General features: G+C 31.5%; 1 protein-coding gene across 7 annotated transcripts in view; it reads right to left on the bottom strand.

Moving 5' to 3' along the window:
* Tomosyn (syntaxin-binding protein tomosyn) overlaps positions 1 to 18,976 on the bottom strand; it is a 37,637-nt gene that overhangs the window by 17,454 nt on the left and 1,207 nt on the right. For 5 of the 7 annotated variants that reach the window (XM_029318484.2, XM_029318486.2, XM_029318485.2 and 2 more), the window contains exons 2-12: positions 12,097 to 12,194; positions 10,687 to 10,869; positions 10,311 to 10,445; positions 8,389 to 8,452; positions 6,782 to 6,986; positions 6,625 to 6,700; positions 6,363 to 6,517; positions 5,852 to 6,143; positions 5,388 to 5,631; positions 4,920 to 5,176; positions 4,399 to 4,588 (exon numbers count right to left, since the gene is read on the bottom strand). In XM_029318484.2, coding sequence (XP_029174317.2) covers positions 4,399 to 4,588; positions 4,920 to 5,176; positions 5,388 to 5,631; positions 5,852 to 6,143; positions 6,363 to 6,517; positions 6,625 to 6,700; positions 6,782 to 6,986; positions 8,389 to 8,452; positions 10,311 to 10,445; positions 10,687 to 10,869; positions 12,097 to 12,194 — 1,899 coding nt within the window. Of the gene's footprint in view, positions 1 to 2,378; positions 2,409 to 4,398; positions 4,589 to 4,919; positions 5,177 to 5,387; positions 5,632 to 5,851; positions 6,144 to 6,362; positions 6,518 to 6,624; positions 6,701 to 6,781; positions 6,987 to 8,388; positions 8,453 to 10,310; positions 10,446 to 10,686; positions 10,870 to 12,096; positions 12,195 to 18,976 lie in introns of those variants that run through there. The other 2 variants (XM_029318490.2, XM_029318488.2) reach the window with 2 other exon arrangements.

The following is an 18,976-nucleotide window of genomic DNA, read 5'->3' as shown; positions in this document are numbered from 1 at the left end:
GCCTAAGATGCTCGTAGAAACGTAGGCCTTTGTATTTATAATATCGCTAGTCAATGGAATGTATTTTGTAGAAATGAAGATTATACATTTGTCACATTGTTTTCGTTTCTTTTAACTATTGTTCGCAATGTTAAGTAAATTTCCTAAGTGTATACGAGTGTCTCAAAATTTCAATATTTGTTGCACTTATTGAATCGTTATTGAGAAAGAGAGATAGGAGAGAGATCAAATTCAAGAGATATCGCGTTACCATCTTATGATTTGTTTAATATGATTCATATAAACGAAAAGATACGATTTTAATCACTGACATTTTGACGTATGATTTATAATTCTTGCTGTAGAAAATATCTACAGTTTTCGATAATAAATATCTCGATAAGAAAATAGCAAGTGAGATCATAAATATTGATTCTTGACGATACTAGAAATCTTGAAAAAAAAAATTTACGATGAAGAATATGCGATACGACATCAGCTACAAGTATAGCTGAGTTAGCGTACACATTTCATATCTGTGTGCAATGGTCAAGTTATAAATCTTATCTACATATTCGCGTTTAAAATAAACAAAAAGAGTGATTCAACAAAATTACATTGATAATAATATATGTACTAACATTTACATTTACTAAGCATGCGAGTACATGTAAATATTGCTGGAAGATAATTGGATACTGGCTTTATAAAAATAGCTCTGTAAAAACAGTTGTACCATTTGTCTGATAATATAATTCCCATTTAACTTGCTTTAAAGCATAAATGTAAAGTTAGAGATGATCTTAAACAATGCATGTATGCATTACATCAGTAAGATGACAGTACTAGGCGCTGATAAAGGTTGGAGAAGCATAGAGAACACGTGTTATAAAAATATTACATATCGGATATATTGCAAGTTTGCACAAATTTACTTTTACATTAAGGCGGGGGATTAAATTATAATCTTTAATAATATTCACAAAATTTTGAACTGTAAAAACGAAGTACAGTAATTTAGTTTGGCTCTCAAGGTTTAAAAACTTGAAATTTAATAAAAATATATATCAAATCTGTGTGTCAAAGCTTCTAGAGAACACTCTCAATATTAACTTCCAATCAAATGTTGTTTCTAATCACGAAAACATTACAAAATGTTCTATTTTACTCGTAACACATTTGTGTATGGATATATCTTTAATCACCTGCTAGATATCTCATCAATAATTGAGCAATGCTGACATTTACTGATGTGATGTATATACGTAGCTGAAACATGTTATGATTATTATTAAATAAACACTTTTTTTATGCTAATAAACACACTGTACACACATTAAGAATAAATTCTTTTTTGTAAAAATATTGTCATAAATTATCTACAGTGACAAATTTCTGATTTCTAACACAGAGAGCACTACACCATCAATTAAATATTACGTTTAGAGATAAATGTGACAAATAATGTTTATTAATTCGATTACTATCTGTCTAACATAATGTAGTGAGTACCAACTATCATGAATCAAATTGTGTAAACACAAATAGAACATCCGTGTAAAACACATTTAATAATAAGATTTCATCTTTAATTTTTCCCTAATGATATTCTCAAGCATGGTTTTTTAAATACTTGATAAATGATGCTTTATCATATTAATGACATCTCAAACTTGAGACTCGTCAACATATCTGACACTTTTCTGTTTTATAATATGTCGTATATAAAAATTACTTGAGCATTAAATGTTTGATGTATGATTTAGGTTGCATATTTATTTTTCTCATGCATTACTGTGTATATTAATAATAATGTCTAATGACACACGTTATATAATAAAAAGATTTACGAATAACATCGTAAAATTTATCACATTAATGTAATATATATGTGGGTATGTACATACATATATCCATCCATTTTTTAAAAAGTAGTATCAGTCTTCAAAGCAAATCAATGCTAAGTTATATATATATAATATCAACATTGTTAAAAACACACACCATATTAATTTAATGATTGTGATTGTAAATCTTACATTTACATCACATTTTTATTTTTATATCAAATCTATGCATATGCACAGATTCCATCAAATGTTTATGTGAGAACCATTGTTATTCTTGTAATGTATTAAGTAATTAACGTTTCTTAATCTTGCTTTTCTTGCATTGTTTCCACTCCTTTTTATTTGTCCAGTTCAGTTTTTACTACACTCAACATTTTATTATCTAATTACAAATTTAATGATAGAAACTCAATATTTTACTATTTAATTATTGCTACCTACTAAAATAATATATAAATAAAGACTAATACTCTCTCTCTTAACAGAACAACATTACACAATACAAAAAAACTATAACAAATTTCTCAACAGAAATATATTTAGTCTTACTTGCTTCAATGGTAGACACATAGTAGTTAGCTAAACATTAAATGCAAAATATATATAAATATAACGAAACAGATCATTATACTCTTTTATAAAGTCGCATAAAAAAGAAAAAGTATTTAACATTTATTATTCATTTATTCTATATAATCCGTTCATAAGATTTAACATTAATAATCAAAGTTTTTTTTATAATAAAAAATAATATATATACGAATACTTTTTCTAATAAAATGTTCTAATAATATTTATAATAAAATAATATACTGTGTTGTCACTTCTTAATACACTTATATAGATATATGTATACACTGACTTAGATTTTTATAAATATCTGTAATGTCTTGAATAATAATTTTTTTTAAAAAGTCATATAATTTATGAAAAAAACTTAGCCCATGGAAAATGACAAGCTTGACCAATAGTTGCCGATGTAAAATCATTCTTTTTGATTTATGACAAAAATGTTCATAATATTTCTTTAAACATATTTTCACTAAATTTTAGAAGTTAAAAGGTTGGGTTGTTTGAGTCATCTGGTACATAAAAAACTTTTAATTTGTTAAACAAACATTAAAAATGCAGATATTCTCCTCGGGATACAACAGCTTGAATTTTGACAGATATATTTAAACTGATACATGTAATTATCCTCTTTTTCTATAATATATATTAGTGTTTAATATTATTTATTAAAAAACTGCTAAGCAGTGAACAAAAATCTTAAATATTTTTGTTATTATAATATTACCTATAATGTATTTGAAAAAGAATAAAATTGACGTTTTTGCATATTATACGTAAATTAAAAGTATATGTAAAAAAAGAATATTATTGCGTCTAAAAATTTCTCTACACACAGATACACAATAATCATTTAGACATAGTAATTTGAAACGTAGTTTTTATCTTATTGCAAAAATTATATTTTCTTACTATCCAAATTTGAAAGCAAACTTTATGTAAATAATTTAACAAGCGACATCTACTATAAATATCAATATAAAAAAAATATTAATCATGTATATAATAAAAAAATTTAATAATTTAAAAATTAAATAAGTTAAAATAAGTTAAATAAATATACATAATATAAAGATTAATAGATGCTTTGAAAAGTATTTGATTAATAATAACATGTCATTATGTTATTAAAATTTGACATTTGATTGTTACATCTTTTATTTGTTAATTACGTAAAAAATAATTTTTATTACTTGTTAAACAATAATTGTTTGTTACGTTTGTTAGAGCTTGTTAAAATATCAGATATTTCTAATTTTTGTTAAATTTTTTTCTTTCATTATGAAAGGTCATTATCCTTTTGATTAAAAAATAGATTATTGTCCGCTATATAGGGAGATAATGGATACTTTACCTTTTTGTTGCCAACATTTATTTTGCTTTTCAGTATATTTAAAAAAATTTTTTAAGAGCGATGATATGTTTTTAGCGAATTATACTACACATATAAAATTACAGGAAGAGTCCGTAATCAAATTACAGAAAGATTCCTCAAGCACGCAAGATTAGATTAGTAAATTACAGAAAAAAATTTAGGTTCATAACTTCCTATTGTCATTACTGTTATGAAAATATGTGCTATGGACCATTGTGCAATTAAATAAAATTTAGATATTCTTTATGCACGCTCACGCTTAAATGTATGTACGTGCACGCGTGCGTTTTATAATGAGGATATTTTTTCTTAAAATGATATTATCGGATCGATAATTTATATTTACAGAATTGAAAAAAATGTTCTATTAATCATACTTTAAACTATAATACTTTTTGTAACTTTTTGTATTAATGTAATTTTTTTCGTATAATTGTAGTAATTAAACTATATTGTAAATATTTTATAATTACATGCAGTGAGAATAATGTTGGCACTTAGAGAAAGCAGAATGCAAGACGCTCAAGATGTAAAAATTCTAAGAGGTCTTTCTAAACGAGATCGAGGGGTAGGGACAGGGAAACTCAAAATGTAAATAGTTTTAATAGAAGAAGTACATTTTACCTGGTCTGTGCTTGGACTTCTTGCCTTGTCTTCATTTTCTCGTCTTAAGTCGTCCTGCCTCTTGGGACTCCGTAAGACGCGTTGATAAGGATCAGAGCCACCTCCAAGATCACTGGTGTTTAATACAATTAAAGAAATCTTCTGCACGATATCCACTATCACTAACCCTGACTCGTTTCCATAGGCCAATCTAAACATAAAAATAAGCAGAATATATATATATATATATATATATATATATATATATATATATAATATGATATTTGATTAACTCTCTCTCTCTCTCTATAATAGGCAGCATAAGATAATAATATATATATATATATATATATATATATATATATATATATAAATTTATATAAAAGATTATAAATTATTAAAGTTGATAAAAATTTGTAAAAATAATTTTATATGAAAAGACAATAATTTACCGCGCGCAATTAATATCAATCTAATTTATATAAAATTTTTATTTGCGCAAAAATTAAATAAAATAATCTTAAATTATATTGTATACTCACAGGCCGTATGAAGAATTTAAGCTAAGAGATGTAATATTTTCCGGTAGTTCTCCACTGGGTGCCGTTGTTAAACAAATCAATGTTGCTTGAAAACCAGCAGCTCTCTTTTGCAAACCCGTTTTAACTTTGAGCGGATGATTGAAATCTGAAGTTTTCGATTCCACATTTCCCACGGTGTTTCCAGTTGCCGGAGATTCACGATCTGGCGAATTATCCGCTTCTCTTAAAGGGTCCACCGATAAGCATATCTCCAAAGTCTGCAATATATCCGGAAAAACACGTCTTTTTTTCAAAAGAATAAGCATAAAATCGATATATAAAGACATGTTTTATTTAAATAAGATTTGATAAAGTAATTTAAAGTAAAATAAAAGAAAAAGATGATATAACTTCACTATTTTATAATTGTAAGTTCACTAACAGATAGACTTAAGTAATGTTTCAATAACAGCAAGAACAATAACTTACCACTACTTCGGACATACTCTCGACCTTCTTAAATTTAAACAACACAACGTGTTTGCCGCTTCCCGCAATAGCTAATTTTCGACTTTCAGGACAAAGGAAGATAAGTTGAATCGCTAACGGGTCTTCCTCAGAGTCTATACTACGCGTTCTAGTCTTTTCAAAAAGTTTCGCCGTCTTTAGTTTGTAAAGAACTTGTAACGTTCCCGCTGAAGCGTCCCAGAACTTTATACTGCCATCAGCATGCCTATGAACAAACACACGTATAACTAGAGAAATTTAAGGAATTTATCGATTATTAGCTAACTAGTAATAGACGATGACATATATATACAATGTATAATAACTAATATAGTAAGACGTACATATTTTAATGAAACTATGCATGTTATTATTATGATTGAGGAGATAAATTCTTTAATAAGAAAATGATTTAATACAAGATTATATTATTAATAATATTATACCCAGTAAGAATAATCTCGTTATAACTGCTAGAACTAGAGCTCCATTCTCCACCGGAAATAGGCCATTCCTTCTCGCTAAAGCCGGTTTTCTTTTGCGATTTGGATCCAACGGAATAAAATGCAGGTACCAGATCCGAAGGACAATCCGCGAAATATGCACAACACGTTACAGGAGACTCATGAATATCCATAGGATACGGATTCTCAAAACAGGGAAATCCAGGAGTTAACAAATCTATCACAACCAGATCATTTTGTAGTAGAACAACAACAGCGTAAGGATCTTGAAAATCTGAAAAATAAGTAATCACATATATACAGTGATAATATACCCATCAATAATTATAATTATTATGATAAGTAACGTGCTCATTATACATTAAAATACATAAAGAAAAAAAACACTTATATTGTAGTCAACAGAAAGAGGATAATTTACAGTTGTGAAAAAAAAAAAAAAAACAATATTTTTTACTCGCGAATCACATAAAAAATGTATTTTATACTGTACCACTAGCCCATGGACTATCACACAGCGTTACAAAGTCTATAACATTATGTTCCATTTCTAGCACCGTAGTAGTTTTTCCATGTATCACTGTAATGCTGGGTGTTCTACCAGTGGTATCGTATGCCAATCCACCAGAAAATATCACATATGCTTCCCTAATAAAAATTTACGTTTATACGTTATTTGCAAGATTAACAGATATAGATATTTAATAAAGAATTATTCTGTGCTCGTTAAACGAATGGTATATTATTTTTTTTACCCCGATCTCGACAATTTCCATTCTACTTTTTGAATGGGTTTGCAAAGTTCAGGTTCTCCGTCTCTAGTGGATTTTGCTGTAAGAAGGATTATCAATATAAAATTTTTGTAAATTATATATAATCAATAGATAAAATTGTATATCAATTAAGTCTCACCGTGTGGGTATGTTACATTCGTCGGCTTTAATTGCCGAACAGTCCAAGTAGAGAGCGAACCGTCCGTGTGACTGCACATAAATTGTTTACCTTCATGGTGCCATGTTATCGATTTCAATGCATCATCCGTTTGACACCTGTAGTCAGCACTTTTGGTTCTTAAGTCCCACAAAACAATTTGTCCTGTCGAGTATCCTATAAGCATCTGAAAACAAAGCATCCACATGTATATAAAATGCGCGTAAAGTCATTAAAATATATTTCCTTGAAACGAGAGAAACGACGATATATATGCATTATATATATAGGGATGATAAAATGTATTCTTTTACGAAATATCTCGACTCTGTTATCACGACAATGCACTTATTGTTAACATATACATATAGACAGATAATCAAATATAAAAATGTAGTGGACAAATTTCTACAAGATTTGTGCAAAGGGCACATATAAAACTCAGAGATACGATGATTGCGCATGATATTGATTTATCGATCGTCGAAAAAGAATGAGGTGGACGAAAATTTTTGTAATCAACGAGACAAAGTTAATTGTAGAAAAAGATTGTGCTATTGACATACACATTACGCGGTCGGAAAAATTCATTTCAAAAATATTAAATATCACAATTTAACTGTGCAATTTACTTTATTGCATAAAATACGTAATATGCTTTTGAATTTCTTTTATCAAATAAAACGCAGTTTTTATCTCATATATTCTTCAATAATATTTTATTTAGTGTAACCACGGTGTCTAAACATAATGCTTTGAGAAACGATACTTTGCAATTACACACTACTTAAAAAGAAGGAAATAATTAAAATTAGTAGTATTGATTAAAAGTAAACATTCACATTTTTTAATGCATCCTTAATAATTCATCATATATTTAATTTAAAAAACAAATAACGTATGTAATTAAATACCCCGCTGTAATTAAAATGAGAACAAAGGTGTATATTTACATAACCGAAAAATAAAATAGCGTATATTTAAACACGTTAATTATATAATATCAAGTACAACATCAACATCAAAGACACAGAGAGGTTGCAAACGCACCCCGAGCACTCAGACACTCGTCACACACTCGTAACTTCACAATTAGTAGTAGGTAAATAGAAGATAAATTTGTAGAAGGTTTTATAAGAAAAACTTCGTTGTATCAACAATGAACTCGTACAAAGTGTATAAAAAGATGAGTGATCATGATCGCGAGATATGATTTTCATCGACTTATAAAACCAATTTATAAATTCGTCTTTACATAATATCGACGATGATCGTGTTTTGGAGTATCAAAAAAAATCTCTCTTCCTTTAAATAAAATAGGCGTTTTTTAAATTCGTTTTTTCTTTTAATACACAACAGTGATAGCATGCACGCATGCACACATACAACATGCAAGCACACACTTGCACTTATTTGCTTGGATTACGAGTAATCCAAGTTTGTGTAAGGAATATTGAATAAACGCCAATTCTTTTTTCGCGCAATTCTTTTCTCCTTGATGCGTCACGATAAAATTGAATGTCAATCATGAAATTATGATAAGGATGAAATAATAATGCAAAAAAAAACGTACTCAAAAACGCGCGTACCTTGCTCAAATCTAAAGGATTATCACTCAAGTGTACTACAGCACCAGGATGGGTCTTTCTAGATCTGAAAAATATATATATGTATATACACACACATGAAAATCATTAGATTTGTGTTATTGTGAAACGTATATATGAAACACTTGTGTGCAAGCTTTAAACACTAGGTTTCATTGCAGTTTTATTTCACGATTGTACTTTTTTAGCTTATTGTTAGATATTACGCTATAATTTTTTTGTAATGTGCCGATGATGTCTTGTGTATCAAAAACTTGGCACTATATTTAATAATATTTTTATCAAACATACGATATAAGAGAAAATTATAGTTGATTAATAGAAAGAATAAATAATAAAGCATTTTTTAAATAATTAAAATTGATAATTAACGGTTCCATTTGTGTAGACGGTTCCATTGTGTTATTAATTTCGATAAATCAAATGTAGAAGTATTAAAAGGCTTTATCGAAGGTAATAAATTTTTGGAAAATAGGAGGAAGATTAAAGGAGGGGGGATACGCTTATATAAATTATTTTAAGTGTCTCGCTATTGGGAATTACTCGTGGCTAATTATCCATTAATCTGAGATAGAATCACAATTATGATCGTATCGTAAAATACTCTTGTAACAACGATATTTATTTATTAATATAATTAATATTCTGTGGCAAGTTTTCTTATAAAAAAAAAGAAATTTATATTTATATGGATAAATCAATATTCTTGATATTGTTAGACAATTCTTAACTGTGCCAATTTCCGCGACTGAGATGATGCAACTTTCAATTTTTTTCATCGAAATATGTCAAATCCCAATGGTGGTACACTTATAATGAGCACCCCTATACCATCACTGCCACATTCACATCTATGTGTCTACAGTCAGGCACAATAAAGAACTACATGTCTTTGACGCGTCAGTTCTTTTCAGTGTTAAAAAAATATATAAGTACTAGTAGAGTTTATCGGAGATCATCTCCACACGAATATTACAATTATCCGTCCACCGAAATTTAATTAATCCATACATTCACACATTAAGGACACAATCTTAAACGACACATCCGTTACAGGAATTAGTGGAAATGGGATCTGAAAAAGTTATTTTTCACTCATCTTTTTGAAAAAAAAAGAAAATATTTTTAAGAAATATTCTTTCGCGAAAAGATATAATAAGAGATGTTACGTAAACACGTAAACTTCTTGTGTAAAAAAATTACATAGCGGATATTGATGCTTCTCTTTTCCAATTTAAAATATTCTCCAAGTCATTGATATTCTATATCCATTGTTAGTACAGATTTATTGGAAATAAATTTAAGGAATTGACATATTTCACATCAAATAATCCAAACTAAGGATGGATAAGAAATTACAATGAATTTATTGTAGAATATTTCAAACTGAGAAAATATGTGCACGCAAACGCACCCCGATATATTCTCTGTAATAAAAATTCTCAAGTGCCAATATCTTATTATTTCAAAATAAATTTTTTATCGTACGTTTCTGTTTTTCTCGCAGCGTGTCTTTCCGTTGTTTATGCTCGTTCTGCGGCTTGAAGAAAATTGCATTAACACAATACCTAATCACAACCAAGTGCTAAAAAAAAGTAGAACAAATTTACATCATACTGAACATCATTTCACTCCGCATTTAATAGAAAAGTCTTCTCGCTGAAATCAATTACGTTAAGTGGTGGCAGTTAACTTTCAAATACTTACCTTAAAGCAACAAATTTTAAACGTGTTTATATATGCTCGTAATTAGAAGTTACGAAGATTGGCATGTAGAATTTATTATGCTTTACACGCGTTCATATTTATGATTGCGTTTATACAAAATCTATATCGACACACGCTGCTACTCTTCACTTCTTAATTACTCAGAAATGTGTTTAGCAAAAAATTAATATACTTACACTTCGATAGCCTTGTTCCAGTTAATTACATATCCGGATAGAACGAATGTTTCAATGTGCAGTATGTGAATATTTCCTCGTTCCGTTCCGACATACAACCATTTACTTTGAAGCGGTAGGTGAATGCAAGTGATTCTGTTAAAAACGTATTATACGATTAGCCACTCGTTAAAAAAAAAAGTTCAAACACAGTTCGAGTGCTCGTTAAAAATCTCTCGACTATTTTACATTCTACTCGTAGTAAGTAGTCATGCGTGATTCAAGATATTTTTATACATTTCGTATTTATTCGATGCATTACGAATATTTCTCTAATGATAAAAAACGAAATTAGAAGCAATAAAAAAATGTAAAGCCACACGTGTTAATTACTAACCTGTCTCTTTGAAACTTGAGACTTTGCACCACCTGCGGTATCTTCTGACGGAAGTTCCATAAATGCACGGTGTCGTCTGCCGTAGCGGACACTAATGCTCCTTCGTTGACCAAGAACTGTAATTGTACTACAGCCGCACATCCCTCGTGCTTTACATGTGCATCTACGCCAGGTCTACCCAAACTGTGTTTCCATGGTATCGAATTAATTCAGGAAAAAATACAAGTCTCATGTGTACACAGACAGAATTTTCTCTTGGAATTTACCCTGAAAATCATGGTAATTGTGGGGGATAATATTATATAATATAAAAATATATATAATACATATAGAATATGTTCAATTAATTTTACTATATGTAGATATTAATATTTTTTATTGTGCTAAATATTAATCAAAGAAACTCTTATAAAATTCTTCCAATACCATATTGTCGATTACCATGATTTTTAGGATAAATTCTAAGAGAAAATTCTCTTTTCGTACATCTCTCAATTACGAGCTACCTGGGACCCACCATGTACAATTATAAAATAATATCTCTCATATATATTAAATTATATAATTATAATCCAGATATATTTATGATAAAAATACCCTTTATGTTATTTAATCAATTAGCTTACTAAAAAAAAACCGCATGCGAAGCATTATAAAAACGCGCGAAAAGATTGCACGAAATATTATTAGAAAATTCTTGCCGATTCATTAATTCTTCCGCGTCCAAACTCTTTTAAACGCAAAACGTAAAAATTTCATCCAAAATTGGCAACGCGGTTAAAACTTTTCCGTTTATAGTTTATCGCGGTAGTTAGTATGCCCATCGAACTGTGCCGAGCATCTATTATATCTTCACTTTGGCTATGATAGATCAATGAAATCACTGACGTGTAAAAACACACGGTCGAAGAGTCACGAAGCGACAGGACCGTGTAATTAATTCGCTAAATTTGTACAAACCCATTGACTTCCGAAATTTTTTTAAGGCGGTATGCAAAGGCACGTTTTAACGAATATATATATATATATATATATATATATATATATATATATATATATACAGCTGTAATTTTTATTTCCGCCAATGCAAAATTTTCAGCGTCATCGTTATCTTATCCATAATTGCTTCGAGAATAGAATCGCGTGATAAAGTAAACACATTTACTGCGCGAAAAGCGAGCGAGAGAAAACTCGACAATTATACTCGAGTATATAATACATAAAGGGAGAAAAGAGGAGCAAAAAAAGGCAACAAAAAGGAACGAAAATTGAATCGCGTTGAATCGCGATATACTATATAATAGATATCCATTTTGTTCCGTTCTTTTTAATTGCGGGCATGCGTCGCTCTTCTTTCAAAGGGCTTAATTACGGGATACCACCCGTATTAACGATAACGTCAAAGGATACATTCTGAGAGATCCTGATTTAGTGCCAATAGCTAGGAGCCTTTGAACTGGGTCGAATGCCAACGCTGTCGGCTGATGCGGAAAACCGTGTCTGAATGTCTGTAACATAAAAGGCGTCCGTTTCATGCCATCTTTCCCGCTTTAGTCCCCTGGAAGACTATTCATCCTCGCGAGAGGGGTTGCGGAAATATATCAAAAGGGGGGGAAGTATTGTTTCACAGGCTCCTATTGTGTATCTCGTGGACAACCTGGCTACTGTTAATTTTATACCTTTGTTGCCCCGATACGTAAATGTTACCGATACTATATTGTCTGTTGGAGGTATTTAAAGTCGGCTTCACCGGGCATTATCCTGGCTTTCAATAAAAGGTCTGTCGTCATTAGCAAGGCTGGATATCGATTGACGTGGCAATACATATGTGAGTATATATGTATATATATATATACACACACACACACTCGTTTTCTTCTCCAAAAACATTCTCCCTTATACTTAAAGAGAAATAAAATATCTTTTACACGGATAAAACTTATATCCCGCGTAAAGTAACGCGACATACGACGCTATGTGCGCTTATATGCCGATATATAGGATATTGGGGCTTATATACGTCTTCTCTTCGCGCAGGAAACTTATCTTAAAACTTCGCCTCGCTTTACCGTGCAAAGCGGAGGATGAGGTAATCTTATGAAATGGAAGATGCGGCACTTCGCCGCACGCTTTTCGCAAACTTGCTCTCGCTCGTTGATCCGCCGCGATATATCAGCGCCGGTCTTAAAGTCAAAGCGAAGTACTCGTCCGAATAAAAAAAAGAGAGAGAGAGAGAGAGAGAGCTCTAAAGACTTATCGCGCTTCGGGATCGGCGATCGCGTAAACGCGAGTTGGGAAACTTGGGGTTTTCGGGGGCTAACCACGCGACCGACACCGCCGATTGAAGAGGAGGATAACATATAGGACGACGGATATGTCTCGGGATCGATTTTGGTGCAACGGGACTCCGCCGCTGCTTTTCGTTGCTGAAAACTGCCCTCGTTCCATTTCACCAGCCGCCATCGTCGGGCGCCGGGGAACTGGCTTGAAATACGGCGAAAGTTTACGAGCGTCCAGCAGCAACTTACCTTACTCCGTTTCACGATTTCGCGAGTCCCCGGAGGATGGTACCATCCTCCCACGCGCAATTTTCCGCCGCGCAAGTTTACCGGACCGTCGACGGATTCATTGTCAGTGTATATCGTTTCCAGGCAAGAAATTATGTCGAAATAAAGAGATTAGAAGCCAGTATCCTATCGAATAATTCACGTGGCTTAAATCTCGCAAAAATATAACTTTTTATTAACTATGCATTATCCGACACATCTATTCTTTTTACATATTTCGAAAATCTTATCGATTTCGTTAGACGCGAAAATATAAGCTTACGTGAAACATTGCATTGATCAGGATCGGATCGCTCATGTTTTCTGCGAAATTAGAAAGAGCTAGAACTTCTCGCCAAGTTGTCGCGTGTGCGGAAAAAAGTACTATTGCATGAGGAAGCGAAACTATCGACCTGGTAATTCTAGAAAGATACGTTATATTATAAAAAAAATATATATATATATATATATATATATATCGGGCGATTAACCTTTTTTGCTTGAAAACCCACGCGCTCTCTTAACAAAGAAATATATATCGATGAGGTGCATATAAAGGGAGGTCTTTTCCATTTTGAATACATATTTTGCGGCCGTAGGACTTAATCGGCTTGCATACAGCGGGCTCGGATTATTATCGGGTAGAAAGCGTTTCACACGATCGTGTTATGGCGTGATGATTGCATTGTAATTTGTGACGGTCGGACGCCCAGCGCCTGCAGGTGCGGCAATCCGATCGACACATATGCGCGGCAGGGCGATCTACTCTGCGGCGCACACGAGCGTCGTTTATCAACTCGATAAAAAGATAAACCGCACAAATCAGATCGACGGAAAACGATTCTTCCGTTATTTAGAACATTTTCCAATTTTTACGATTTTTTTTTTTGAGCGAAATGATGGAAATCGTGAGGCAATTTTTCAACATAATATATAATCGTTTTATGAATAATACAATTCTACATAAATCGATAGCATAAAATTAACACGCGATTATTTGTCTCAATATTCAATTAATATATCTGTCAAAAATTTAATGTTTTTATCAATCCGACTGTGTTAACAATTATATAACAAGAGAGAAAGAGAGGATCGTAGAGTAATTTTTTGCCAATTTTACAGCAAAACACGCAATCGTTTTGTAAATTTGATTCTATATAAAATGATAGTATAAAATTGAATAAAAGACATTTATCGTAATATTCAATTAATTTATCTGTAAAAAAATTAATTTTTTTATTGATCCGACTGTGTTAACAATTATATAACGAGAGAGGGATTCATAAGGTAATTTTTTTGCAAATTTTACAGCAAAACATGCAATCGTTTTGTGATTCTATAGAAATCTAATAGCATAAAATTAAGTAGACGCGATTATTTATCTTAATATTCAATTAATATATATATATATATATATATATATATATATCTGTTAAAAATTAATCATTTTATCGATCCGTTTTAACAATTATATAACAAAAGGAGGCTTTATGGGGTAATTTTTTACAAATTTTACAGCAAAACACGTAATTGTTTTGTAAATTCAATTCTATATAAATCGATAGCATAAAATAAAGTAGAAGAGAGCGACATTCATCTTAATATTCGATTAATACATCTGTTAAAAAATTAATTCATTTTTAATCGATCCGACTGTGTTAACAATTATATAACAAGAGAGAAATTCGTGGGGTAAATTTTTGCAAGTTTTTCAGCAAAACACGCAATGGTTTGATAAATTCAATTCTATATAAATCAATAGCATAAAATTCTTAATTTAAAATTCTAAATGATTAATTTTTTTATCGATCTGAGTGTGTTAACAATTATATATAACGCGATCGAATAGATAAATCTGTAATAGATTTTTTGTTGATACAGATTTGCTTTTATTATACATCTCATGTGTTTGACACATTAATCAAATTTTCTTTAAAATATCAATATCGTTTCGTTAAAATGTCATAATTAGAATGACTTTATTCAGTTGAATGACAGTTTGCTTAACCTTGGAGTTTGCTAACCTTGGAAATATCTTGATCGCTCACACATCTTCGAAACGCGGTAAGAGCGGAATGGGACGAGGACGAAATTGATGTCTGGTCTGGTCCAGAAGAGTTACGACAATGCGCATATAGGAGATATAGCGAAATGATAGATACGGCGAAACGTACACGAGTAGCCCACAACATTTTTCAGCTCAATATCAAGGTTGCTATCAATTTTCCGCTAGTGAAAACTTTGGCGCGCGTGCGTCAAGCTTTCACATCCCGCTTTTTCTATGCCGCTCTTTTTTTCCCTAACGTACGCAAAATAATACAAAATAAAAAGAACGCGTTATTCTTTATTTTATTTCAAGCTGCAGCGATGTTCCGCGAGGGAGAAAATAAACCGTTCTTCTACAATCAAGCAGAATCAAATACAAGAGATAATTTATATTCATATAATTTTGAACGGTAAAAGTAAGACAAAATACGCGAATAAATATGAATATTCAGATTATAGAAAATTGTTTCGCTTTCTTTCTCGCCTAATTTTGATTTTTATCGTAGCGATAAATTAATGCAAATATAAGAAAAAACTGTTCAGTTGTGGAAGCGGATTTCTCGAAAGATCGCACGTACATAATACGCGCAATTGGAGATTCACAATTCGCAGAAAAATGAAAAAATATTACACAGGTAAACCCTGGTATTGCGTTTGCACAGCACGGGCAAGCTCGAATTTATTCATTTTTGCATTCTATTATACGAGTGCTAGCGCAGCTGCAACGCCAGGGGCCATTATTTTTGCCTTGCTGACAGATTCAGATACGCGCGTGCTCAAATGAATGTGTACGTCGCGACGTAATTTCTAATTTCTCGTAAGGTTCTCGCACCTCTCGTAATTCGTTTTTTATGTTCTTGTCACGGCCGTGCGTGTACGGCTTAATTTGTTCTTTTCTATGTACGGCGTGTCCCCTTTACGGCAAAAGATTACGGAAAAAGCTTCGTGCGATAAGCGGTTAAAAAATAGTTATCTCTTAAAATAGGTAAAACGCGCAGCGTTTTTTTCTTTTTTTACAATTTTATACGCTCCGTTTATTTTACTTTTATGAGAGCAAGTAAGTTTCGGCGTAAAAAATTCTTCACTGCAGAATTTAGGACACTCGAATCGTCCTTGCCATAAAAGAGCCTTTAATATACGGTTAAAGTCAAATCGAATGGCGAGAGATCGCAGTTTATCATGCGTTCGATCATTGGTAGATAGTTTTGGATACATCGCACACAATGCAATTTCTTATTGACAATATTATATATAGCTACAAATCCACAAGGGCGGGTCATCATAACTTCCAGTCTATTGACAGATCTGTCATATGCCTCTTCCATAAATTGCCTTTATTGGAAATACAACTGGATGCTTCCCGATATTTTATTGCTGGTGAAATTTTACTTACAAAAAATACGCAACGATCAATTTTAATCATCATCGTAACAAATTCATTCACGTAACGCATGTCAATTTAATATTCTTGCAATTTGTCAAAAATGTGTTGCGCGCGATTTAAAAAATGTTGAACGAATGAGATAAAATTTATTTGTAAAAATGTAATATCGGATCATTTTCGAAGTTTCATTTGCTTTTTATATCATTTTCCGATAGTTTAGAAATATTATATAATTGTAAAAAAAAAATAATCTCTAAATATATCTGTAGATTTATCCTCTGCACGTAAACTTTCTTTCTCTGTACAACACTCTAATTTTAATTCTACAACATAAAGCTAAACATTCACTTCTTAACTCCGGCAATCAATATTCATTAGGATGCTTTCGAATATAGTAGCGCAACTCTGAAATGTTTGCTAGTGTACTGGACAACGTATGCAAATTTCGCACGTAGGCTGCGATACGTGGAACAAATCGTCGTCAGCAATTATGCAGTGCATATATCGTTTCTGAGAAAGAATCTCTCTCTCTTTATTTTTTGTCATATAATAATATATGTTACCTTTAATACACGCGCTATTTCTTTTTTATAAGTGCATAAATATCAATAAAGAAGAGAGCATAAAATAAAACGCAGATTTAAAGCTTCGTTTTTTACTCTCTGGCAAAACTAAATTATATACGCCATGTCTCATAATTATTTAAGAAAATTTGCAAGCTTTTAATTATACATTCATATATGAAAATGTCAACGAAAAATATATCGAGTAGACGCAAAATCATAAAAATTGGTATATGAATTCGAGTGTCATTCTTGTTAGAGAGAGAGAGAGATGGAGAGAGGAAAAAATTTAAATAATTGCTTTCATGATTATGTTCACTTATACGCATCGAGCGATGATTTCAACAGAGACAAATGCAACATAACACGAGGCTATGTGCCATATCATTTGTATATATAAATTCACGAGTCGTCATGAATATTATATTATCGTGATGTAACTAATATAACTAAATTTAATATAATTAAATATTTAACGAGAATCGGTTTTCAAGAATATTATACAATTATCTCAAATAAGAAAGTAATATCTAAAAATATAAATCTATCCTATTAATTTTTTGAAAAAGTTCCTCGAATGCGACAAAATCTTACGACATTCCGTAAAAAATAAAACGAAGACTCTGATATAAAGAAAAATAAATATAAAAGTTCAGGTAGGAGATGAGCTACACCGTAAAACAATGTGTCGTAATTTTACATAAAAATACGTAAAATTACACTTATTATTTATGTAATTTTACACATTTTTATGTAAAATTACGACACATTGTTTTACGGTGTAGCTCATCTCCTACCTGAACTTTTATATTTATTTTTCTTTATATCAGAGTCTTCGTCATATTTTTTAAATGTAATAAGAGAGTGAAACGCAAAAATTAGGCACAACAAACTTGTCTTTTTGATTGGTATGTCATGATTTCAACGATATACAAAACATCGCTGATGTATTTTGCATATGCGCCTAATTTCTGCGCCTGATTCTCTTATTAGCCTTTATCATCTCTTATCTGAATCTCGTATACCGTAAAAATAACTCGCGACGAAAATATTCGTCTAGTCTTTATATGTAAATTCGATAATAGTCGGGGGGAGGGAAAAAGTCGCGAGAGAGAAAATGGGGAAAGGTCGAGAAAATGAATTGACATCGATCGCGCGGGACGTATAATCAAATATATACATATACGTATATATACATAGCGTACAACGTATAAAACGCCTCTAATCGGCATTGCCGTACATATCCGCGTATTCTTCCGCGCACTCGTTGGAAATATCTACATGCATCGTTATCTGTTCCTCTCTCGGGACCGCGTAACCGGATATATATTCGCACGAACGTGTGTGTTACCCGAAGCATGATAGTACTTCGATAACAACTTCACGGTTACGAACGAAACTCGTTCGAGTAAATAGACAGGGCAGTTTTGGCGCACGAACTTGACGAGCGAGATAGGGCGATATCTTATGTGCAACGTACAGCCGAGAGTATCGACAACCGGGATGTTTACGTTCTTCCCGGGGGCTTCATGTACTCGGAAGTAGGCAACTTGAGTTTCTTAGCGAGTTTACGACCTGTCTTCTGCTAGGACTTGCCTTCGCGAATTTCGTAAATTAATCAACCCCACTGCGATTTTTGCGGACACGAATGAATATATATATATATATTTTTTTTAATGTATATTTATCTAGAATTGTACATGGAATTTTAAAGAATTATATTAGCCTTGACGATGCAAATAATTGTTAAG

The sequence above is a fragment of the Nylanderia fulva genome, unplaced genomic scaffold, assembly GCF_048542155.1.
Source record: "Nylanderia fulva isolate GAGA-0341 unplaced genomic scaffold, ASM4854215v1 Scaffold2, whole genome shotgun sequence".
In the NCBI taxonomy this organism is placed as follows: Eukaryota; Metazoa; Arthropoda; class Insecta; order Hymenoptera; family Formicidae; genus Nylanderia; species Nylanderia fulva.
The sequence above is the reverse complement of the archived record's forward strand: the minus strand, read 5'-3'. Positions and strand labels throughout refer to the sequence as shown.